The following is a 25,284-nucleotide window of genomic DNA, read 5'->3' as shown; positions in this document are numbered from 1 at the left end:
AACCTCTTATCTTTATTACATTTATGACTACATGGCGGTACAAAGCATGCTATCCGCACGCTTTTTGTCCTCATGCAAGGCCTGGGTTGTTGTGTCTCACAAAGCGTGGCCTTCTCCTCCTGCGCCTCCTCCTGTTCCATCACGTGTGCTGCTGCTGCTGCTGCTGCTGCTGGGTTACCGTTGCCGGTCCCTGTTTATGGAACCTCTTATCTTTATTACATTTATGACTACATGGCGGTACAAAGCATGCTATCCGCACGCTTTTTGTCCTCATGCAAGGCCTGGGTTGTTGTGTCTCACAAAGCGTGGCCTTCTCCTCCTGCGCCTCCTCCTGTTCCATCACGTGTGCTGCTGCTGGGTTAGCGTTGCCGCGTGGTCCCTGTTTATTGAACCACTTATCTTTATTACATTTATGACTGCATGGTGGTACAAAGCATGCTATCCGCACGCTTCTTGTCCTCATGCAAGGCCTGGGTTGTTGTGTCTCAAAGCGTGGCCTTCTCCTCCTGCGCCACCCTCCTCCTGTTCCATCACGTGTGCTGCTGCTGGGTTAGCATTACCGGTCCCTTTTCCTGGAACCTCTTATATGTATTACATTTATGACTGCATGCCGACAAAAAGCATGTTACCTGTGCAAAGAAAACAGACATTTCCCGCATTTAAAAGACAGTTTTCCCTTTGAAACTTTAAAATCGATTTTCTCAAAAACTATAAGCTCTTTTTGCTAAAAAATTTTTTCCTCTTGTACCCACTCCCAAGGTGCACATACCCTGTAAATTTGGGGTATGTAGCATGTAAGGAGGCTTTACAAACCACAAAAGTTCGGGTCCCCATTGACTTCCATTATGTTCGGAGTTCGGGTCGAACACCCGAACATCGCGGCCATGTTCGGCCTGTTCGGCCCGAACCCGAACATCTAGATGTTCGCCCAACACTAAAGTTAGAAGTGTTACCCTGATCACTTCTGTGTAGTTTTGGAGGTAGATGGGGATGCAAAAACGTTTACGTTCTGCTTTGTACAGGCTTATTAATCAATAAATCAATGAGGAGAATTTGCACTAATGTTTATATTATCACTATGGTTTCCATCAAGTTTCCTCAAAAAACAAAAAGGTATAGCAGCTGCAGACTGAAGTTAAAAGTTTATTATTATTTATTGTATTTATAAAGCACCAACATATTACGCAGCGCTGCACAATAGATAATTGGGTTAACAGACAAGGCAGGAGTTACAAGGAACGCACAACAAAACAAGATCATGCAAATGTCTTTGACAACAGTAGTTCAATGTTCAAAGCAGAGTTTGTTCTAGTCCACTAGAGGGGTGTCAGACCGTGAGCTTGCATAATCAAGCTGGAAACACTGGGAAGGAGGACCCTGCCAGAGGCATACTATCTAAAGTACTAGAATCAATGAAAGATAACTAAAAGATTTCTGAAAAATAATATTTAATAGCATTTAGTTATAAAATGATTTCTATAGTAAAGATTTATAGTTTATCGATTTTTACTACTTCTGCAGAGTAACCTTTTAAAGTCTACTTTAATGGCTCAACAATTTCGGAAGGATTGTGCAACTGCATTGCACAAAATCATGTGACATGAGGGGGCCAATCCTGCCAGCAGTGCCAGCGTATACCTTTTTGGAGTCTATCTGCATAAGATTCTCAAAAGCACAGATTAAGGCTGCTTACACACTAAGACGTTACAGGCGCACGTTAGTGCAGCCTTTAACGCTCCCCAACGCACAGCAATGTAACACAAGTGGGCTGTTCACACAGCCCACGTTGCGTTACATGTAACGCTGCACGTTCTGCCGAAAGTGCAGCATGCTACGGCGTTAGAGCGGCTTAAGCCGCGTTAGACTGTCTGCACATGCGCAGTCATGTTGGGGAGGAGCAGAGAGCGGCCAGGCACATGGCTAATTAATATTCACTGCACGTTGTGACGTGCAGTGTTTACTTCCAGGAGCGGCCGCTCTGTGCGGTGATTGGCCGGCGGGACCACGTGATGCCGCATGCGCACAAGAGTACGCATCACTGCATCACGGACGCCAGAGTGAGCTGCACAACGCGGCTCACTCTGACGTCCACAACGAAGAGCACCAGGCGTCGCGTTAGGTGCACGTTATGCGACCTTAACGTGGCACCTAACGCAACGTCTTAGTGTGCAAGTAGCCTAAGGTTAAAAAAGATCTATAACCATACCTTGCACTTTATGTAGACCAATATCAAGCATGTCATTGTTTTGAGTAATAACACTTATTTTTAGGAGTTGATAAAAACCTTGCTTCCATTCAAATTCATATACCTATGCCTATGCCTGAGAAGACAAAGTAAAAGATGGGGCAATAGGAGCTGTATTTGCTTGTAATCATAACATACTTAACCCTCCTGGCGGTCTATTAAAAACCGCCAGGGGGCAGCGCAGCCGTTTTTTTATTTATTTATTTTTTAAATCATGTAGCGAGCCTAGGGCTCGCTACATGATAGCCGCTGCTCAGCGGCATCCCCCCAGCCCCGCCGATCGCCTCCGGCGATAGGCGATCAGGAAATCCCGTTCAAAGAACGGGATTTCCTGGAGGGCTTCCCCCGTCGCCATGGCGACGGGGCGGGATGACGTCACCGACGTCATGCACGTCGTGATGTCTAAGGGAGTCCCGATCCACCCCTTGCCGCTGCCTGGCGCTGATAGGCCACGCAGCGCAGGGGTCTAGGGGGGGGGGGCTGTCTTGCGACGCGGATAGCGGCGATCGAGCGCGGGGCGGCGGCGATCGAACTGCTGACGCAGCTAGCAAAGTTATTCAAATCGGCCCAGCAGGGCCTGAGAAAACCTCCTGCGCGGCTTACCCCGAACTACGTTCGGGGTTACCGCCAGGAAGGTTAAAGTGTATTATATGAACTCTGACATACTGAGATAAAAGCATTGCAAAAAGCTCTGAAGCGTAGTATAGCTGGTTTTGGTAAAGATTAGCTACAACTGACATTAGCATCATTGCAATGTGGTCTGATCAGCATTTAGTTACTTGGGGTCGCTGTTTCATCAATACTTACTTTGTATATTTTTTGTAAGCCATCTAAACTTGTATTCCAGTGCAAGCATGTCTCATTAATTTTTTGCTGATTGATAGAGTTTTCATGTTCTGAAGGAAAAATTATGACAATTACATTGTAGGCTCAAGTGTTACTCTCTCATTGTTGAAATAATTACATTTCTATATGAAAAAAAAAGAAAACAAAGAAAATTCCTGTTGTTCCCTATAAAACTCTGTGCCCAGTAAATCGCCCAAGAAGGCCCCAAATAAACTACAAGCCATTTTTAAGAGCCTTTACTCAATTAGGAGTACTCATACTCTTCAATTTATTTTTCTATTTTTAAATTCTTAAACATTCCTGCTGAGACATCCCATTGGTCAGTACATAGACCAATAGGAAGCACACATTCTCTCAGTCAAGGTTCCCTGAATGTTAAGTGTAGTGGAACTTCCCATGTTTTTTTTTTTTTTATTTGACCAATGAGAATCCTCTTCAAGAAGGAAGGAAGGTCCAATGGGATACCTCTTGAGGACCGCAGTGTTAAACCCCCCTAAAGACCAGGCCATGTTTTGCTAAATTGGCCACTGCAGCGTTAAAGCCTCGCTCCTGGGGACACAGGAGCGATTGGCAGTGATAGGCTGAAGCCTTAGATCGCAGCGCTGTACAGCCTTATTAGACGGCGGTTTCTCCGTCTAACAATCTCCCGACCGAGCGCAATTCTCCTGCAAAAGCCAGCCCCAGGACTTGACGCCAATTGCCGTTAGGTGGTCCTGGGGCTGCCGCCATGGTCACGCCCATTGGCATGACGCGATCTTTAGATAGTTAAAGATGCTTTTTGCTAGGGCTCTCTGTAGTTTTGCATACAGTGTCTACCAGTCCTCCAGCAAATGTGGTAGGTATAGTAGTGTGGTGAACTTTTAAAAAGAAATGAAGGCAGACAAACAAGAGACTAGAAGAAAATACGTTTAATTGAGAAGAAACACGTTTACAAATAATATTTTATTTTGGGGTTTTATTATTTGAAATAAACCTTTCATTTTAATCTTTTGTTTAAAGGTAGGGGTCAAATTACAACTCTTTGTTATTTACCTGTGCAGGTATTTATTATTAAAGCTGACCCCCAGATTGCAACAGAAGTCCCCTCTGAACTCCCTCCATGTGTACAAGGTGGACAAGGGGGCTTCTTAAGGGGAAAAGTTCTCTTCCCCTCTCTTGCAGAGTCCCTCCCCCCATGTCACAGACCTTGTGGGCTGGAACTGTTCAGGTGATAGAGCTGGAGGGATTGGGATTGCTTCTAAAAAACAAATTTATGGGAAAAAAGCAACTTTCTGAGATGAAGGATATGTCTTATCATCTGGGTAAAGCATGTAGTAAGTTTAGCACTCATCTGTCCTTATTTTTGATGTTAAACAATGCCAATTAAGATCTAAAACACTAACTGACAGGACTACGATAGACTGTACGATGAAAAAGATGTTCACACACTTCTCAGACTCCTACCTGAGCTAATATCAACCTGGCAGTGTAGTGTCATTATATCATGCAAATTTCTATTTGCATGAGTTAAGCGATCACCAACTCTTAACATTGGCAATTGTTGTAATTGGATCAGACTGTATGTCTTTTCCTGTTTGTTACCAGCCTCTGTGTCTGGGGGGCAGGAGCCAGGATACCTGTAGAAGGCTATTCTCATGCAGTTTTGGAGGGGGCACACAATTATTTATTATAAATAAATGTAAGAAAGCAAACAAACCCAATTTGAACAATGTTTGCGCTACATAACAAAAGGCATAGCTCACCCGTGTGTGCGTTACCATTTAATGCATGCTTCAGCTTCAGGCAGGACATACATTTGTCCTTAAAGTGAGCCAAGCACCAAAGGTTGCACCCAGGTCATCTTAATAGCACATTAAAAATACACGCCAACAATATGGCTCATTATTAAAAAAAATTCATTTCACCTCTTCATTTTACGTTTAAAAGTTTAGCAGAGACCTTTATTAGGGGGGAACATGGCAGCTCTTATAGCTATTAGAAACCAGGAAACTTATAAGCTATAAGAAACATTTCTGTAGAAAAAAAAGAAGTAGCACTTGGTCTCCTTTAAGTAACACATCAGAGACAATCAAAAAGTTGTCATGAATCACAGTGAATTAGTTAATGTATTTGTGTATTTGTGCATGTGCATTTATTTATGTGCATAATTAGGCACACAATCAACGCAAAACGTTTCATATGGATGTTAAAAAGTGAACAAAAGGTGATATGGAGGCTGACATATTTATTTCCTGTTAAACAATACTAGTTGCCCGACAGCCCTGCTAATCTACTTGGTTGCAGTAGTGTCTGAATTACACCACAAATAAGCATGCAGCTAATCTTGTCAGATCTTACAGTAATGTTAGAAACATCTGATCTGCTGCATGCTTGTTCAGGGTCTATGGATGAAAGTATTAGAGGAAGAGAATCAGCAGGACAGCTAGGCAACTGGTATTGATTACAAGGAAATAAATATGGCAGCCTTCATATCACTCTCACCTCACGTTCAATTTAATAACAGGCATGAAAGGTAAAAAGGAAGTTAAAGGACACCTGAAGTGAGGGAGATATGGAGGCTGCCATATGTATTTCCTTTTTAGCAATACCAGTTGCCTGGCTGTCCTGCTGATCCACTCACTCCATAGGCCCTGAACAAGCATGCAGCATATCAGGTGCTTCAGATTTTTTTGTAAAATCCGACAAGATTAGCTACATGCTTGTTTCTAGTCACTACTGCAGCCAAACAGATCAGCAGGGCTGCCAGACAACTGGTATTGTTTAAAAGGAAATATATATGGCAGCCTTCATATACATCTTGCTTCAGGTTCCCTTTAAGTGAACCGGCCCCATAATAGATGCTGGCAGTATGGGTGTTTGGTATTAAGCTGGCCATACACTGGCCTGATTTGCCGCTGTTCGACAGCAGATTCGATCACTGGGATCGAATCTGCTGCCAATCGTTCGCGTTAAACGCACCCGCCGATCCGATTTCCTCCCAAAATCGGATCGGTCCGTCGATCGCGCCGTGCGGGAAATTACCGTCGATCGCCCGCGGGTAGGGAGCGCGTCGCTAGCGGCCGCCGATCTGATATAGGTATACTTACCTGACGCTGGCTCCCGGGCATCTTCTCCGCGCTGCACCGCTCTGTTCCTGCTCCATCCCAGCGTACAATAACTTCCTGTGTCACTCCCGTGACCAGGAAGTTCAAATAGAGGGCGCTCTCTTTGAACTTCCTGGTCACGGAGTGACACAGTGTACGCTGGGATGCGGTGCGGTGCGGGATGCGGTGCAACGCGGAGAAGAGGACCCGGAACCAGCTTCAGGTAATGTATACGGGGGGGGGGGGGGACAGGCGGCAGGAGCAGCTCAACAGATTGTGATCGGTTTCAGGCTCAATCGATTCACAATCTGTTTGCAGTAAAGGCAGCCATACGATCCCTCTCTGATCAGATTCGATCAGATAGGGATCTGTCAGTTGGTCGATCTAATGGCAAATCGACCAGTGTGTGGCTACCTTAAGTGGATTTTTTTTCTAACACAGGGGGCACATGGACCAAGCAAAGAATAAAGTGTTGGAAGTGCTGTTGTATACTAACCATTATTTGTCATGTTTAAAGTAACATATACAGACAGCTTTGTGGATGATTCAGTAATATTGATCATATATTCTGCTGTTTGGGGCAGTTCTAAGCAAAGAACTGGAGAAGTCTCTTCAGTGCTAAAGTTAAACAGTATATTGTGGAATAATCCTTCTGGAAGTATGATTTTGCCTTGAATAAACACCTAGGAAACAGAGTACATGCATAAGTTTAATCATTCAGAAACAGAGAGATCCTGATAACAGATGCATCCAATAATAACATGTTTGGCCAGGATACATATATACAATGCATGTTATCAAAACATAGGTGCAATCATATAATGTGTATTGGTAAGCCTACTTAATGTCTAAATGGATGGAAAAGGCAGGTAATGTGAACATTGCAGCGCGGACACCAGTGTATCGTGAGTGCATGCATTGCTGCACCATTTCTGCATATGTAGTATTTCGAGAAGGATAGGAGGCGCCCTTGTAGTATGTTCAAAGTTCCCTTTGTATAAAGAGACTCCACTTGGTAAAGAGTTAGGTAGTTTTCAGACATGGTTGGAAAATTCCGCTACCGTTTTATACCGACGGTATTCCTGAGCTATTTTAAAATCTCCTCCTCCTCCTCCTCCTCCTCTCCATCCTCTTATATCATCAAGTAGAGAATTGCAGATTTTCAAAACAGCTTATATACCATAGCTGGGATTTGAACCCAGGACATAATGTGTAGTAGGTATCTGTCTTACCCTCTAGACCATGAACCACACTACATGCTAAAGCTGGCCTAGCATAAGCCAAACTACCATTATGATCAATTCGATAGAAAAAGTAGCATGATTAAGGATTTGTACTTTTTGAAAAGCATGCTTATATACCATAGCTGGGATTTGAACCCAGGACACAGTGTGTAGTAGGTAGCTGTCTTACCCTCTAGACCATGAACCACACTACATGGTAGTAGGTATCTGTCTTACCACCTAGACCATCAACCACACTCAGGGCCGGGCCGAGGCAGAGGCTGGAGAGGCTCCAGCCTCAGGGCGCAGTGTAGGAGGAGGTGCACAATTCATTCAGCTGTCATTCCCAATTGTGTTTGAAGCAGAAAGAAATAAGAAAAGGTGATACATGGCAGCGACTGCAAGCCAGATAAGTAGAGATTAAGGTGTTGGGGGGGGGGGGGGGGCCTGGGGCACCTCTTAGTGTAATAGCAATCAGTGTGTGACGGCTGGGGTGGGAGGGATGAGGGGGGCGCACTTTGCTGTCTCAGCCTTGGGTGCTGAAGGACCTTGTCCCACCTCTACATGCTAAAGCTGGCCTAGCATGTACCATACTACCATTATGATCAATTCAATAGATATGCTATGGTATATAAGCATGCTTTTCAAAAAGTACAAATCCTTAATCATGCTACTTTTTCTATCGAATTGATCATAATGGTAGTATGGTTTATGCTAGGCCAGCTTTAGCATGTAGTGTGGTTCATGGTCTAGAGGGTAAGACAGCTACCTACTACACACTGCGTCCTGGGTTCAAATCCCAGCTATGGTATATAAGCATGCTTTTCAAAAAGTACAAATCCTTAATCATGCTACTTTTTCTATCGAATTGATTATAATGGTAGTATGGCTTATGCTAGGCCAGGAGAGGAGAGGAGGAGAGGAGGAGAAGAGGAGAAGAGGAGAAGAGGAGAGGAGGAGAGGAGGAGAAGAGGAGAGGAGGAGAGGAGGAGAGGAGGAGGAGAGGAGGAGAGGAGGAGGAGAGGAGGAGAAGAGGAGAGGAGGAGAGGAGGAGAAGGAGAGGAGGAGAGGAGAAGAGGAGAGGAGGAGAAGAGGAGAGGAGGAGAGGAGGAGAAGAGGAGAGGAGGAGAGGAGGAGAGGAGGAGAAGAGGAGAGGAGGAGAGGAGGAGAGGAGGAGAAGAGGAGAAGAGGAGAAGAGGAGAAGAGGAGAAGAGAGAGAGAGAGAGAGAGAGAGATTTTTGTGTTATTCCGTGGGAGGAGACTGGTGAGGTGGAGTGACGGCAGAGTGGGCGGTGCGGCCGGGGAGATGGACGTGATGATACACGTCAGGGATGGAAAGTTGCGCCTGTATGCGCTATGTTGGATTAGGGCATAGCTAACGGGCATTCCGAGGAGGGGATGGGGAAAAAGGGAAATTATATGAAAAAATTAAGAAAAATATAGTGCAAAACTTAGACCCCAACAGAGACTCACTTGGCAGGATAACATCTGCACCTCTATAAGCCTACACCTGAACCCCTGGTCACTGGGTCTACACTTATATGCAGCCCCCTGCATCCATACACCCAAACTCAGTCTCCTCCTATAACCTCCTCCAGCCAATTTATATTCCCTCTGCCCTTTTATATCAGGTGTCCCCTTCCATTAATGATACAGACACTACACTGATATGTTTGTAGCCACACTGACAGAACTAAGTTTAGATACAAATGCCCTCCCAATGATCCACCTACAGTATTACCATGGGGCATGTTTTTATTTGGCATAATAATTTTTATTTTGTCATGTTCATTTTGCTTGTTAGAATCTATTTTTATTCATGTTACCTATTGTAACCTTTTCGTCCAATTGATTTTATTTGTTTACTTTTGAAACACCTCTATTCATGTTACCTAGTGTAACTCTTTAAGTTTACTGAATACTGAGCATGCAATTGATTTTATTTGTTTACTTTTGAAGCACCTTAACTTGACCTGAGGAAGCGGTTTGAGCCGTGAAACGCGTTGTCTAAAGTGCTTATGTTAATAAAACTACCTAACTCTTTACCAAGTGGAGTCTCTTTATACAAAGGGAACTTTGAACATACTACAAGGGTGCCTCCTATCCTTCTCGAAATACGACTTTGTACCACTACACTAGTGGGGTCCTTCACGACTAAAGAGAAGTGAAGCCTTTTTCCAAAGGAGCAGCGACCAACCATCAAAAAGACCGAGTGGGGACGGGACTTCCCTACATGCCTGTACGAGTGTTTGCCTTTATAGCAACCCACACTTGTGAGTATATTTTACTCTTACCTCTATTCCATTTACCTGAAGATAATACACCATAAGGGTTCCTGGTACCCCTGCGTTTTTTTTTCGTTTTTTTCTTTTTCTTCTTCACTGTACTAGTTACAGCCCCCACATTTCTGCATATGCTGCATTTGCTTGGCAGTGTGAACCGGGTTTAATAAGCTGATTTCAGGACTGATAGGTTTATTAGAAAACAAAAACATCACATATTTATATTACTGCCAATGCCCAGTATAAGACTATATTTAAACCATACCACACAGGTGGCATGCCACCTGCACTGCTGTGTGCTATATGCTGGCCCTGATCCATTGATTGAATAGAGCAGTAGCCGAAAACAAGCACTACAGTGTGATAGGCAGTATACTACACATAGAGCTTGCTTCATTAGGATCACATTGAACTGCAGTATCCTGTGCATTTATTGTATCACAGCTCATTAGATGATTAGTTCATAAAGCCTATGTGAGATTTAACTTGGATGGGCCAATAAGGGAAGAGGCAGCAGCACTTGTTACCAGCTGGGAACACTGAGCCTCCTGGCTAAGCTACCACACTGCAGGACAATTTCCCAGGTGCTGACTATCAGCATGGGGAAGTTAAATACAAACAACTTTTAAACATACATCTTGCTGATTTTTTTTAAAGATGTTTAGACTGTGTCCTATCCACCTGACCACCCTGTCACTGACTCCCTGTCATCTCTAGCAGCCTCCCACCACACCTCACTAGCTAACTTAGCTTTCGAAAAAGGTTTTTTTCGTTTTCTCTTATGTCCAGCCACTTGCAGTACTAGTTTACAAAGCATTCTGGATGTGCACAAGAAATCCCCCCCCCCTTCTCCACCCACTCTAGTTTCCATGGCCTGCTTCTTCTTTTGGTCAGCCAATTAGAAACCTGGCTACTGGAAAATGGCCGTACAGTACTGGAAACAGCAGTACAATCGTGTCCATTAGCCTCTCTGGCCTCCTTACACACATCCTGAAGTGGTCACGGTCCAGACTAAAGCAGCAGCCAGCAGTGTGGCATGGGAGTAGCTTAAGTGTCCCTCTTTCTTATCAAAACTTGGGAGGTATGCCATCCAGATGCTTGCACCTAACTATTTCACTAAGTCACCTGGGGGTGAGAGTCATCATACTATACATAGGGTTACCCCTGACAGCTGTCACTGTAGCCCCAGACCGCAGGTTGAGAAACATTGATTTATACAATATGCCAGTGCACACCAGGAAAAGAGTATGAAAAACAGTGCCTAGAATTAAATAGTTTAATATTGTTGTCTTCTTATTTTTACTAAATACTTAGCTTAAAATGCTTTAAAAAGTTAAGGTGAGAAAAAATACAAGTACAAATTCATGAGACGTTGCATGCATCAGATCAGTTATAATTTTAGAAGGCATATGATACTATTAGCCCTATGCTCTAAAGAGGAACTGTAGTGAAAATAACATAATGAATAAACTTGCTTTTTTCTTACAATATTCATTCATAGTGTATTTAGTCACTGTTTGCCAATTGTAAAATCTTTCATTTCCCTGATTTACATTCTGAAATGTATCACTGTTGGGGACATGTTAGTTACTGAAAGTTCTACGCACACAGGGAGATATTGCTTGCTTGGAAGTTGTAAAAAGCTGGTATTTCCCACGATGCAACAAGGTTTACAGACAGGAAACCGTCAGGACCATGGTCATGACCTCACACTGTGGGAGGGGTTTCACCACAATATCAGCCATACAGATTATCTATTTGACAAAAGCTATAGAATTCTCATGGGAAAGGGGGTATGAGCTACTGATTGGAATGAAGTTCAATGCTTGGCGTAAGATCTTCTTTAAACAAAGTACTACAGTATATTCCTATATAAGAAATGTACTTACCGTATAAACTTCCAGTCTGGCTGGAGAGTTCCTTTTCCATGTCAGACACGAGTCGTTAAACAAGGTAATGTTACCAAACATTTGTTTTGCTGTTGACCAAACACAGTTGGGTTACTTTTTAAAACAGTGTTATCTTAATAAAGCACACACAGTATTCAAACTGTGTGATTATTACTGCCAACTAAAACTTAACTTGCTCAAACGTAAATATTATTTTCAGGGAACTCTGCATTTCCAAAGTTGCCATGGTAAACTATATTTACATAGCCGGTAAAATGAAGATGCCTATTAAACTTGCAAAAATACTGTACATAACAATATTACAGGGTTACAATATACAGAAATGTCACTGGCAAATAGTTGACTGTATAAATCTCTAGAGTGTAATCCTGTATCCTGTACAGTCTCAGTAGAAGAGAACAGGAAGAGGAAGTGGAAGAATACAAAGGTCCCATTGTCTGCAGCCATCTTTAAGCTCGGCGCGACTTTTGATTGGTTTTTTTTTTATGTTGTTTCCAGCAGTTCAGTTCAAGATTTCCCTGTATAAAGTGATTGGATGCAGATGATCTAAACACATCACCCTTTCTTCTTTCCCAAGTCCTTGGCTCTCTGCATTACCTGATGCAAGCTAACACAGTGGAATGCAAAAGTTTGGGCAACTTTGTTAATTGTTATGATTTTCCTGTCATGATAAATCATTGGTTATTACAATAAAAAATGGCCTCAATTCACTAAGCTTATCTCCTGTCTTTAATAACGTTTCTAGAGTGATCACCATGGTGATGAGGCATGGAAACATTTTACCTCAGGCAAACCTAAAGTTAACTCTTCTGTCTTTAAGTTAGCTCTTCAATCCTTAGAATAACTCCAGAGTTAAAGACAGGCTGTTTATTAACTGCGTGTGAAATTAACTACAGAGGAGGTAACGTAAGGAATGAAGAGATAAAATAACTCTCTTATTGTGTGGTGGTACGTTTTCTCTTGCCTTATTATCTCCAGCATGATCTTAGTGAATTGAGGCCATGGCCTCAATTCACTAAAGCCGCATCTACACACGTAGATGCAGCGACGATGTTCCTTATCAATTGAGCCGCTAATGCGGCTCGATTGCTAAGATCCGACAGGTCGAATCTTGCTACCGCCGATTCCCTGCTCGTTCCCCGCGAGGGGACAATGGTAGGGAATCAAGCGGAGGATAAGCGGCGCGGCGCGGGGACGAGCGGGAATCGAGCGGGTATTGATTCCGGCGCACGCACGGCGAGCGGGGACGTGGCGGGGACACGGAAGAGGCGATCCGGCGGCTAATCGAGCCGCCGGATCGCCGCCTCATCTACGCGTGTAGATGAGGCTTAAGATCATGCTGGAGATAATAAGGCAAGAGAAAACTTACCACCACACAGTGAGAGAGTTATCTTATCTCTTCATTCCTTAAGTTACCTCCTCTGTAGTTAATTTACCTCCTCTGTAGTTATTTTCACATGCAGTTAATAATAGTTAGGGTTGTTGTCTTGTTGAAAGATCCAGCACCGGCTAGCTTCAGCTTTGTCACTGATTCCTGGACATTGGTCTCCAGAATTTGCTGATACTGAGTGGAATCCATGTGTCCCTCAACTTTGACAAGATTCCCAGTCCCTGCACTGGTCACACAGCCCCACAGCATGATGGAACCACCACCATATTTTACTGTAGGTAGCAGGTGTTTTTCTTGGAATGTTGTGTTGTTTTTCCTCCATGTATAACGCCCCTGTTATGCCCAAATAATGAAATATTAGTTTCATCAGTCCACAGCACCTTATTCCAAAATAAAGCTGACTTGTCCAAATGTGCTTTGGCATACCTCAAGCAGCTCTGTATGTGCTGTGGGCGGAGAAAAGGCTTCCTCTGCATCACTCTCGTGTACAGCATCTCCTTGCGTAAAGTGCACCGAATGGTTGAACGATGCACAGTGAATCCATCTGCAGCAAGATGACGTTGTAGGTCTTTGGTGCTGGTCTGTGGGTTGACTCTGACTGTTCTCCCTATTCGTCGCTTCTGTCTATCCGAGATTTTTCTTGGTCTGCCATTTCGAGTCTTAACTTGAACTGAGCCTGTGGTCTTCCATTTCCTCAATATGCTCCTAACTGTGGAAACAGACAGCTGAAATCTCTGAGAAAGCTTTCTGTATCCGTCTCCTAAACCATGATGGTGAACAATCTTTGCCTTCCGGTCATTTGAGAGTTGTTTTGAGACCCCCATGTTGCTACTCTTTAGAGAAAATTAAAAGAGGAGGGAAATTTACAATTGACCCCCTTAAATACTCTTTTTTATAATTGGATTCACCTGTGTATGAGGTCAGGGGTCACTGAGCTTACCAAGCCAATTTGAGTTCCAATAATAAGTTCTAAAGGTTTTGGAATCAATAAAATTATAACAGTGCCCAAATTTAGGCACCTGCCTAATTTTATTTCAACAAAATATTGCACACTTTCTGTAAATCGTATAAACTCCATTTCACTTTTCAAATATCAATGTGCGTTTCTTCTATATGATATATTTAACTGACATTTTTTATCATAACAACCACTGATTTAGACAGGAAAATCATGATGATTAACAAGGTTGCCCAAACTTTTGCATCCCACTGTACATGCTGGAGGGAGAGAGAATCAGGGGTCTTCCATCCATGTCAGAGTAATGGAGAAAGCCTAGGTACACTGAACACAGCTCTTGAGCCACTATGCTGTGGGGTCTAATGTGGGGTCCCAGGGACATAAGTAGTAAACAAACAAAGAAGACATACAGTTACATTGTGCAATGAGCAATATCAGATGTGTCTGAAATTGTTTACTGATGACTGGACAATATTTGTGAAAAATGGTTATAAGCCATTCCGCCAGGCTGATCTCTAGATGAGTGGCTGGGGGGCGGGGTCTGCTGCGCACACGCTGGGTCCCCAGAAAAGGTGGTTCTTTTCTGCAGCCTTGACTGAGCTTTATCTATAGTGAGTACACAACTTGTCAGTTGTTTCACAAGTGCCTGAAGTTTGTCAGGCACTTGTGAAAAGAGGTGTTTGTGAAATGCCTGTAAGCATATTTGTAAATATTATTATGTATTATCATTATCTAGCATTCATCCAGTGCTGAAATCTATTGCAGCTCATTTACCGAGTCACGTTACTGACTGACCTCAGAGGAACAGCCAAATATCTAGCATAGTGATAGATCAATGTCCCTAACATTGTCTAATGCCTAGTACACACAATGAGATTTTCAGGCAGATTTCCTGCCGGATGGATTATATTCAACATGTCCGATCTGATTTTGATCAACTTTCTGGAAAATCGATCGGAATTAGATCAGACATATTGGATATAATCTGGCAGGAAATCTGCCTAAAAATCGCATCATGTGTACTAGGCATTAAACCAAATTTGGGGGAGACCAATAAACTTACCAGTATTATTTTCAAGATCATTATGTTTTATAACAAAGCCTGACAGTAGAATATTGAAATATATTATATAGCTATAAATGTGTATAAGCTGTGTCTTCTAAATTTTGTAAATCTACAGGAATAGAGTCTGATGAAGGCTTATTGGCTCAAAGCTTACACTTACTCTTTAACTGAGCAAATAAATGGTATCGTCCTGATTTAAAACTTCCTACATTAATCTACATATTAGCTGTCCACAAAGTATGCTCTGGGAAACCTGTGATGGGGGCTAAATAAATGTATACATATCTGGGGCTCCCTCCAGCACCCTTCAGGCTGTTCGCTCCCTCGCCAATCCTCCACTAGCTGCCCCAGTAATTCCTCCAGTTGGAGAGTACAGTGCATGCGCTGCCCAGCCATGCGCACGCTCCACTTTGAGCTCCCGTTGCTGGGAGCATTCTGCGCCTGCGCAGTACTACTGTACAAGCACAGAATGCTCCCAGCTATGGGATCATGATGAGGGCAAGCACGCAGTCTGACTGTGCATGCAGCAACTGGCCTTGACTAGAGAAGATCCAGGTGACCGGGGAGGACGGTGAGGGAGTGAACAGCCTGAAGGGGGCTGGAGGAAGCCATAGGTATGTATTCATTTTTTTAGTCCCCCATCTCAGGTACACATTAAGGTAAATAAAATCAGAATTTCCACCTTTTGTTCAACTACTATGGCCAGCAGAAAGCTATATAATGATGTCTTCCTGCTCTGATTGCTTTTTGAGGAAAAAATGGAAACAGGCTACTTAATATTTCCCAATCTAGTGAGGACATTTGCCCACATGGGAAATCAACTGGTGTTTTGCCATTTGGAATACACACAGAACTGAAATATGGCCTTGGCCTTAGCACCTGAATGTTTAGAAGTCCTCTGCTATTTCCTCCAAGTATATTTGTTAACAGAGGAGAAGGAAATAAATTGTTACCTACAAGTTGTCAGCAGTGTTACATTTAGTGTCGCCGCTGGAAGCTCAGTAGAAACAGTTGTTATTGTAATAGTATAATTAGTTTTTGGAAGTAATTCCAGACACACAACCGGATTTTCATCTTTTGTAGACAGGTTGAACATCTTCTCATCCACAAAGTTTTTGTCATGCCACCTTACTCCAGATATAATAAACTGTAACATAGAAAACAAAAGTCAGGTCACTTTCTCAGTGTTATAGAAAAGTGTAACTCAGTGACAGAAATGGGACAGCACAGTCTCGTTGTCAAAAGCATGACCTCCAATAACCGATTATTATATATATTTTCTTGCACTGTAGCCTCTAATTATTGTCCATTAACTGGCATACACATGTTCTGTGTTATGCTATTGTTGCATAGCTTCTGAAGAGGTCAGATAAATGCTAAACTAGCTTTCTTTGGGATGTCATTTGAGTTTATCTACCTCCCTTGTGAACTTTACTTGCTTCATTAGCAGAACTTACGGCTGGGCACAAATACTTCCTGAGGGGAAAGGTCAGAGGGGAGGTAAAAGAAAGCAGGAGTCACTACTATTTTAATGTATCTCTCTTTCTGCAACTACAGTGACAAAACATCCCTCCTCTTCCATGCCCCATTCACCCCCTTTAGGGGTCAGAAAGAGGAGGGAATTGGGAGAGTGATAGAGAAAAACATTGTGATAAGCCTGTCTCTTCTTGTTTGACAATTTGACTTTAGACAAAAGTCACATTTTCACATATTCAGGGAGTGATTAAGGGGACCAGGGGGAATGAGGAGAGGAATGCACAACACAAAGAATTATGTGGTTCCAGCATGAACATTCCTCTGTGTTACTTTAGGTAGCGTTGCCTCGGATCAGATATTCTTTAACAATTGTTCAGTGTTGATGGGTTATTTAAGGAGGGTCTTGACAGTACTATGAGTTTACTGCATGGTTTGGCCACCTCTTTCTCATGCATTTAACACAATCACGGCGATGAAGCCTTTAGTGAGGCAACTATTTACCGTAGTAAAACATGCATCAGGCCTCCCCATGATTGGAAGATTTGTATTTGTTCTTGATGTTTTTATGTATACGTTAATGTTTGTTAAGACATCAGTACTCCCACATGCAATAGGCGTGCAATAGTACAGCACAGTTAAGGTAAACACAAACACTGCACCACCAAATAAAGTATACAAAATGACAACTTTTATTGAACAATAGAAAAATCCATGCCATAAAAACATCTAAAAAGAGGTAAAAACCACTAGAAAACACCTATATAGACACATGATGATGTTATAAATAGAACCTCACCTCTAATTACTATCGAATACCTGCGCTCCAAAGGAAGCCCAAAATTGAGGCTCAAAAATTGAGCAACAATAATGGCCAATCGACCCGGGTCGGACCAATAAGGAAGTCACCTGTGATACCTAGTGTTTGGTGCTCAAAGGAATAGGTAGAAACCCATAAAGGAGTAAAGTGATATGCTCAAAAAACAGATCATGTCTAATTATAAAGTGATAAATATATATCATGGTGGGCAGGCACACAGTAACTGGTGACAGGTAAAGGAAAAGTTAAATAGTATACTATACCAGCCCAGGGACACCACAAGTTGTAAGTGAGGCAGTGATAGTTGCAGGTAGAGGGAGGCACAGAAGCGCTTTATAATTATACATGATCTGTTTTTTGAGCATATCACTTTACTCCTTTGTGGGTTTCTACCTATTCCTTTGAGCACCAAACACTGGGTATCACAGGTAACTTCCTTATTAGTCCGACCCGGGTCGCTTGCCCATTATTGGGGCTCAATTTTTGAGCCTAAATTTTGGGCTTCCTATGCAGCACAGGTATTTGATAGTAATTAGAGGTGAGGTTCTATGACATTATCATAGGTGTTTTCTAGTGGGTTTTACCTCTTTTTAGATGTTTTTATGGCATGGATTTTTCTATTGTTCAATAAAAGTTGTCATTTTGTATACTTTATTTGGTGGTGCAGTGTTTGTGTACAGGTTCTTTCTCTCTTTGGTTTGATGTTTTTATGTATATGATTGTTGGCTTTATAGACATTTGCATAAAAAATAAAATGTATTTATTACCTGATATTGCAACTCCCGGCCAAACAGATCGCTACTTGTTGTCCACTTCAGACATGTTTCATTGAGAATCTTTAAATTGCGTATTAGATCTTCTTTTACTAAAAGACATTTTAGACAGTGTTTAAGATGTGAAAATAATAAAAAAAAAACTAAAATTTTGATCACAATGGTACTTGATTGGTATATAGACGGCAATACTGTAACATAATGTACCAAGGACAGGAGGAATCTGATCATACATGTGTCTAGAAAGATCTTACAACTAAAACTTACATTAAAGTTTACTTTCGCTAAATCAATTGCAATAAAATATATAGGTACTACACAAATTATTTTGTTATTGAATTGTCATTAAATCATCCCTCCAATTAAGTTTGTAGACTGACTTTACAAAACTGTGAAAAAATGTAATTTTATTTCTTTACAACCATGATTGTCCTGTTACGGCTGATGTGGCCAGTCACGTCAGCTATGTAAGTCCACCAAAAACCCCAACTGAATCTCTGAACAGAGGTGGGACTGGAAGCAGGAATTTAGATGAGTGGTAGTGGACAGACGTACCCAGGTGCTCTTCAAGCAAGATGACGACTAGGAGAAGTTTTCAACAAAGGGAGAAGCCTTCTGGCAAGAGGACAGAAGTCGGAGTGCATATAGCACAAGGAGAGCTTGTAATCAACATGAAAGTAGCCAAGCTGCAATCAAAGTGGCTGCCTTATGGTCATGTGTTTGGAAAGTGGTATAGACAGGCCCTGGAAAGCCCCATTTCCACCAGCCTGCCTTACATTAAGAGACTTGTTTCATGTCAGGTTGGCAGATTTCTAACCACATTACTAAGCCAACCTCTGCGACTTTGCCGAACTGGTATGTGGTAGAATGAGGCTGCACTTTTGCTTCCATGATGCAAGACTCACATGCAAAACAAGAAGCATACAATTCAAAAGTCACCTGTAAAGATGTAAAAATCATAACTTTAGTTCTACTTACAAATTCATACAAATATATAGTAAGTACCTGTGCAAGTTAGATTGAGAAGTTCCCAAGTAGCATTCGCCAGACATTGAGAAAATGTATTTTCACCATTATCCTTAAATCCAGGCTTGCATCTGTAGTAAATATAGCTTCCCATAGTGCTCTGGTTATTCCACAGCCAGTCAGTTTGTTCAATGGTTAAAGGAATTCCACAGTCAACCTCTCCAATAGAAAAAAAAACTGAATTATTTATGGGCAAAAATATGTACAGTGGGTATATAAACTGTCAGACAATTCATATTTTGTTATTTTACAACCTAAAATGAAGACATTTCAAAAACATTTTTTCAGCTGGATTTAATGAATGTAACTTCTAACAGCCAAGTGAAATATAAATGCAACAGCCAAGTGAAATATATAAAAGCAGCATCTCCAAAACAAAAATTATAAGAAAAAATTTGAAATCACTGAAATAGACAAGACATGCACAGTACAAAGTACATGCTCAATACACATTGCCGACTGTCCACGGCTGTGCCTGCGAGTATCAGGTTGAGGTCCTATAGGTGCTACGCTGCAGTAGGGCCAGTCTAGATTTCAAAAAATACTAAAGATATGTACACACGTCCAACTTTTTCTAATAGATGTTCAAACAACAAGTTGTTTGATCAGTCATTTAATCTAGTCCATTGTTCAATCCAGTCTATTGTCCATTATCAAGTTGGTTAAATGACATGTAAATTAGGTAAATTAGCATATCAGCTGCTTTGTTGGTCAATGTGTACATGATGTCTGAATGACTTGTTGTTCAAACAATAAATCGGACGAAAAGTTGTTAGAAAAAGTTGGCACCTTAACATTCCCGTAGAAGCCGAAGATGACATTGGGATGTTGCAACAATGATTCTACTGACCAAAAGGGTGATCTATTCTTTTTAGAAAATCCCTCATGTTTCCTTCCCTATGGCAAGAATAAACTGATCTACAGTCTGTCGGTAAGAGGATTTGCCATCAGACTTTTAAACAATTTAAACATTTTAAACAGACTAATTTTTAACTTTCAATTAAACCATTATTATTCTTACAACTTCATTAACAAGTATGGATATTTTTTTATTTTATTTTTTGCTTTGCTAATTTCACTATAGTGCTCCTTTAAGAATTTGACAGTATTTTGCACCATCCATTTTCTTTTTCTATTCTGAAAAGTGCCCCCGTCCCTACTGTAGAGAAACACCCCCACGACAGGATGCTACCATTTCCATGCTGTATTGGAGCTGAGGCCACATAATTTGATTTTAGTTTTATCAAAACACATTTTTCCACTCTGTCTCAGAGTACTTTGCCTCAGAGTCTTTAAAATGCTTTTATGCAGCAGACAGTATGGCACTTCTTGTGGAGTGGCTTTTTCTTGCTGCAACACCCACATACAAACCACAATTGTGATGTCGTTCTGTGCTCCCATGACTACTCTTTGCCAATACATTTCTATAAATGCTTCAAAGTTGCCATAGGCTTCTCCGTAGCAATTCTGACCTAAGGTGCATACACACATCAGATTATAGTCTTTGGAAAATGAAAGATCACAGACCAATCTTACCACCCTTCCATGTAGTATGAGAGCCATACCTACACAGTCTTTTCTATGGAGCTGAACTCCCCATCCGAAAAAAATCTTTGCAAGATGCTGCACACACAGATGCTGTACAGACACAAAAGATCAGTATCTGCAAAAGATCTGTTCCTGCCAAAAATCCATTCCTGCAAATTGCAATGATAGTCTATGAGATCTGCAGATCATCATACACACATGATTTAACTGACATTCATCTGCAGATCAGATCCACCAGGATGGATTTTCAGATCTGCGGATGATTGCTTGATCTGCAGATGAATGTCAGTTAAATCATGTGTGTATGATGATCTGCCGATCTCATAGACTATCGTTGCAATTTGCAGGAATGGATTTTTGGCAGGAACAGATCTTTAGCAGATACTGATCTCTTGTGTCTGTACAGCATCTGTGTGTGCAGCATCTTGCAAAGATTTTGTTCTGATGTGGAGTTCAGCTCCATAGAAAAGACTGTGTAGAGTATGGCTCTCATACTACATGAAGGGTGGTAAGATTGGTCTGTGATCTTTCATTTTCCAAAGACTATAGTCTGATGTGTGTATGCACCTCTAGTTTCCTTTCCACTTTTCCATGTAGCTTTGACTGACTGATCCAGGAAGGATCCTAATAGTACCAATCACTTTTCAGTTATTCAACTTTACTAAGCTCTTAGGGATTGATGAAGTCTTTAAAATTTGTTGTATCCATTTCTTGACTTGTGCCTGTCCAAAACTTTATTCCTAAGATCTTTTGACAGTGCCTTTCCGACCATGCTTGATTGTTTGCTTTCAGTTTCACTATCAAGCACCAGAATGCTCCAGGAATAGCTGTGTATATGCTGAATGAATCAAAATGATTAAAATGATCACAAGCGGACACAAGTTAGCCTTGTGTGCAGTGCAGAAGGAGATTGGTTACACCTGACTGAGTTTACAAAATTTGTAGGAGGGGGTGATTCTTTATCCATCTCAGTGATTGATTTTTGTGTGTGTGTGTGGGGGGGGGGGGGGGGGATAGGGTGGGTAGGGAAGTGGTGTCTGAAAGGCCCGTTTCTAGGGCTGTGCGGCCCGTGCCGTCGCCCGGGGCGCTGTTGGGAGCTGGTGGGAGGTGGGCGCTGTAATGGAGGGGGGAGCCGGAGCAGCGGGGAGGGCAGCCTGACCTCTCCCGGGCCGCCCTCCGTGCTCCCCCCTCAGATGCAGAGCGAGCAGCCAGGCAGGAAGCGCTGTATACAACATACCTTCCTGCGTTCCAAGCGCTGCTCTCTCGCCGCCAGTCTCTTCTTCTCTGCCGCCTATACGATGATACACACGCTGCTTCCTGTTTCCGGAAGCAGCGTGTGTATCATCGTATAGGCAGAGAGAGGAAGAGACCGGCGGCGAGAGAGCAGCGCTTGGAATGCAGGAAGGTATGTTGTATACAGCGCTTCCTGCCTGGCTGCTCGCTCTGCATCTGAGGGGGGAGCACGGAGGGCGGCCCGGGAGAGGGAGGGAGAGGTCGGGCTGCCCTCCCCGTGGCTCCGGCTCCCCCCTCCATTATGGGGGACAGCTACCTATCTAACCTATCCTGGGGAGTCCCTACCTAATCTAACCTACGCTGGGGGGCACCTACCTATCTAACCTATACTGGGGGGCACCTACCTAATCTAACCTACGCTGGGGGGCAGCTACCTATCTAACCTATACTGGGGGGCACCTACCTAATCTAACCTACACTGGGGGAACCTACCTAATCTAACCTACGCTGGGGGGCAGCTACCTAATCTAACCTATACTGAGGGGCACCTACCTAATCTAAACTACACTGGGGGGCAGCTACCTATCTAACCTACACTGGGGGGCAGCTACCTATCTAACCTACACTGGGGGGCACCTACCTAATCTAACCTACCCTGGGGGGCAGCTACCTAATCAACCTATACTGGGGGGCAGCTACCTAATCTAACCTACGCTGTGGGGCAGCTACCTATCTAACCTATACTGGGGGGCACCTACCTAATCTAACCTACACTGGGGGCACCTACCTAATCTAACCTATGCTGGGGGGCAGCTACCTAATCTAACCTATACTGGGGGGCACCTACCTAATCTAACCTATACTGGGGGCAGCTACCCATCTAACCTATACTGGGGGGCAGCTACCTATCTAACCTATACTGAGGGGCACCTACCTAATCTAACCTACACTGGGGGGCAGCTACCTATCTAACCTCCACTGGGGGGGAGCTACCTATCTAAACTATACTGGGGGGCAGCTACCTAATCTAACCTACGCTGGGGGCAGCTACCTATCTAACCTACACTGGGGGGCAGCTACCTATCTAACCTATACTGGGGGGCAGCTACCTAATCTAACCTATGCTGGGGGGCAGCTACCTATCTAACCTATACTGGGGGGCACCTACCTAATCTAACCTACACTGGGGGGAACCTACCTATCTAACCTACACTGGGGGGCAGCTACCTATCTAACCTACACTGGGGGGCAGCTACCTAATCTAACCTACACTGAGGGGCAGCTACCTAATCTAACCTACGCTGGGGGGCAGCTACCTAATCAACCTATACTGGGGGGCAGCTACCTAATCTAACCTACGCTGGGGGGCAGCTACCTATCTAACCTATACTGGGGGGCACCTACCTATCTAACCTACACTGGGGGGCAGCTACCTAATCTAACCTACACTGAGGGGCAGCTACCGATCTAACCTACGCTGGGGGCACTTATCTAACCTGTATTGGGGGCACCTACCTAGCTAGCCTATACAGGTGGCAACTATACTGGCTACCTATATTGCAGGCACCTACCTAAATAACCTATACTGGGGGCACCTACCTATCTAACCTATGCTGGGGGCAACTATTCTGGCTACCTATATTAGAGGCACCCACCTAGCTAACCTGTACTGGGGCACCTACCTATCTAACTTATACCAGGGGCGCCTGCCTATCTAACCTATACTGGGGGCAACTATACTGGCTACCTATACTGGAGGCACCTATCTGGCTAACCTATAGCGGGGGCAACTATACTGGCTCACTTATGCCTGGCTACCTATACTGGGGTACCTATTCTTGGCTACCTATACTGGGGGGGCCTATACTAAGTGCAACTAGACCTGGCTAACCTATACTGCGGGCACCCATACCTTGCTCGGGGGGGGGCGCAGATTTTACACCCTCACCCTGGGTGCATTTTAGCCTAGAAACTGCACTGGTCTGAATACTTCTATTTTAACTTTCTATTCTGTTTTAATGTAGATGGAGAAGAAGAGATGTTTTTTTTTCTATACCCACTGAAGGTAGGACCAAAATAAGCCGCTTTATGCTAATAGCAACATAAAACATTTAATCTAGCTATTATTGTACTAGAGCACAAGACATAACTTACTGAATATGTCATCATAAAGCAATTAGCTTCCTCTGTCCTTTTCAAATCACTTCAGTATACCCCGCCACACAGCATTAGAACACAAACTGCATTTTTTCTGCTAGTAATAAACTAGGGCAGCCTGACCCTGCTATCTAGTACCAATGAATCGGGATTAGTCAGAACAAGCATTGGCAAGTTTTAATAAACATAGCAGGCGTGCATTACCTGTGCAGGAGAAGGTTGTTTCTTCCCAGGAACCATTGGAAGCACATCTTGACACATGCACCATTTCTGGATTATAAAAGCCTTTCCGGCAGGTATAGCGTACTTCACTGCCCAGCTTTGCGGATCCATTCCACTGCATGTCTGTGTTATTCAGTGAGGGTGGCTGTCCACAGTTAATTTCTAAATGAAAAGAAAGTAAATCAGTGCAGTCATTTATTGAGCAGGGGATTTTAAAAATAACCTTCAATGAAATAAATAACACAAGACAATACATTATTCATAATCGTCAATGGAACCTTGTAGTAAGAGGGATATGGTGACTGTCAAGTGAAACTTAATTGTAAACAAAGTGATGAAATAAACAATCATATCAACCTATATCTAAAAATGATTGGTAGATATCCCACAGTTTTATGTTATGTTTAAAGGGAAGGTCCAAGCAAAAAAAAAAAAATGAGTTTAACTTACCTGGGGCTTCTACCAGCCCCATGTAGCCATCCTGTGCCCTCATAGTCACTCACTGCTGCTCCAGTCCCCCGCTGGCAGCTTTCTGACCTCGGAGGTCCGGGCCGCATTGTGTACATTTTTACGCATTCCCGCTAGTGCAGGAACATTAACATATACATTTTTACGCGTTAGTGGTGCAACGCATACATTTTTGTTCCTGCACTAGCTGGAATGCGTAAAAATGTATGCAATGCGGCCCTGACCTCTGAGGTCAGAAAGCTGCCAGCGGGGGACCGGAGCAGCAGTGAGTGACTACGAGGGCACAGGATGGCTACATGGGCTGGTAGAAGCCCCAGGTAAGTGAAACTCATTTTTTTTTTTTGCTTGGACCTTCCCTTTAAAGAGACACTGAAGCGAGACTAAATCTCGCTTCAGCTCTCATATATAGCAGGGGCACGTGTGCCCCTGCTAAAACGCCGCTATCCCGCGGCTTAACGTGGGTCCCTTCACCCCCAACCCCCTCCCCCCGCAAACCTTGGTCGTCATTTTGGTCGCAGAATTTTCCTTCCTGGAGGCAGGGCTAACGGCTGCAGCCCTGCC

At 43.1% G+C, this 25,284-nt stretch overlaps 1 protein-coding gene across 2 annotated transcripts in view; it reads right to left on the bottom strand.

Moving 5' to 3' along the window:
• The window catches only part of SUSD1 (sushi domain containing 1), a 274,290-nt gene that overhangs the window by 160,400 nt on the left and 88,606 nt on the right, over positions 1–25,284 (bottom strand). For both annotated transcript variants that reach the window (XM_068234304.1, XM_068234305.1), the window contains 7 exons: positions 24,238–24,417; positions 19,075–19,254; positions 18,064–18,161; positions 15,961–16,150; positions 11,569–11,657; positions 6,671–6,857; positions 3,053–3,141 (listed from right to left, as the gene is read on the bottom strand). In XM_068234304.1, the coding sequence (XP_068090405.1) occupies positions 3,053–3,141; positions 6,671–6,857; positions 11,569–11,657; positions 15,961–16,150; positions 18,064–18,161; positions 19,075–19,254; positions 24,238–24,417 (1,013 nt within the window). The remainder of the gene's footprint in view (positions 1–3,052; positions 3,142–6,670; positions 6,858–11,568; positions 11,658–15,960; positions 16,151–18,063; positions 18,162–19,074; positions 19,255–24,237; positions 24,418–25,284) is intronic.

Source organism: Hyperolius riggenbachi, chromosome 1 (assembly GCF_040937935.1).
Source record: "Hyperolius riggenbachi isolate aHypRig1 chromosome 1, aHypRig1.pri, whole genome shotgun sequence".
In the NCBI taxonomy this organism is placed as follows: Eukaryota; Metazoa; Chordata; class Amphibia; order Anura; family Hyperoliidae; genus Hyperolius; species Hyperolius riggenbachi.
This window is presented reverse-complemented; position numbering and strand designations above follow the sequence as displayed.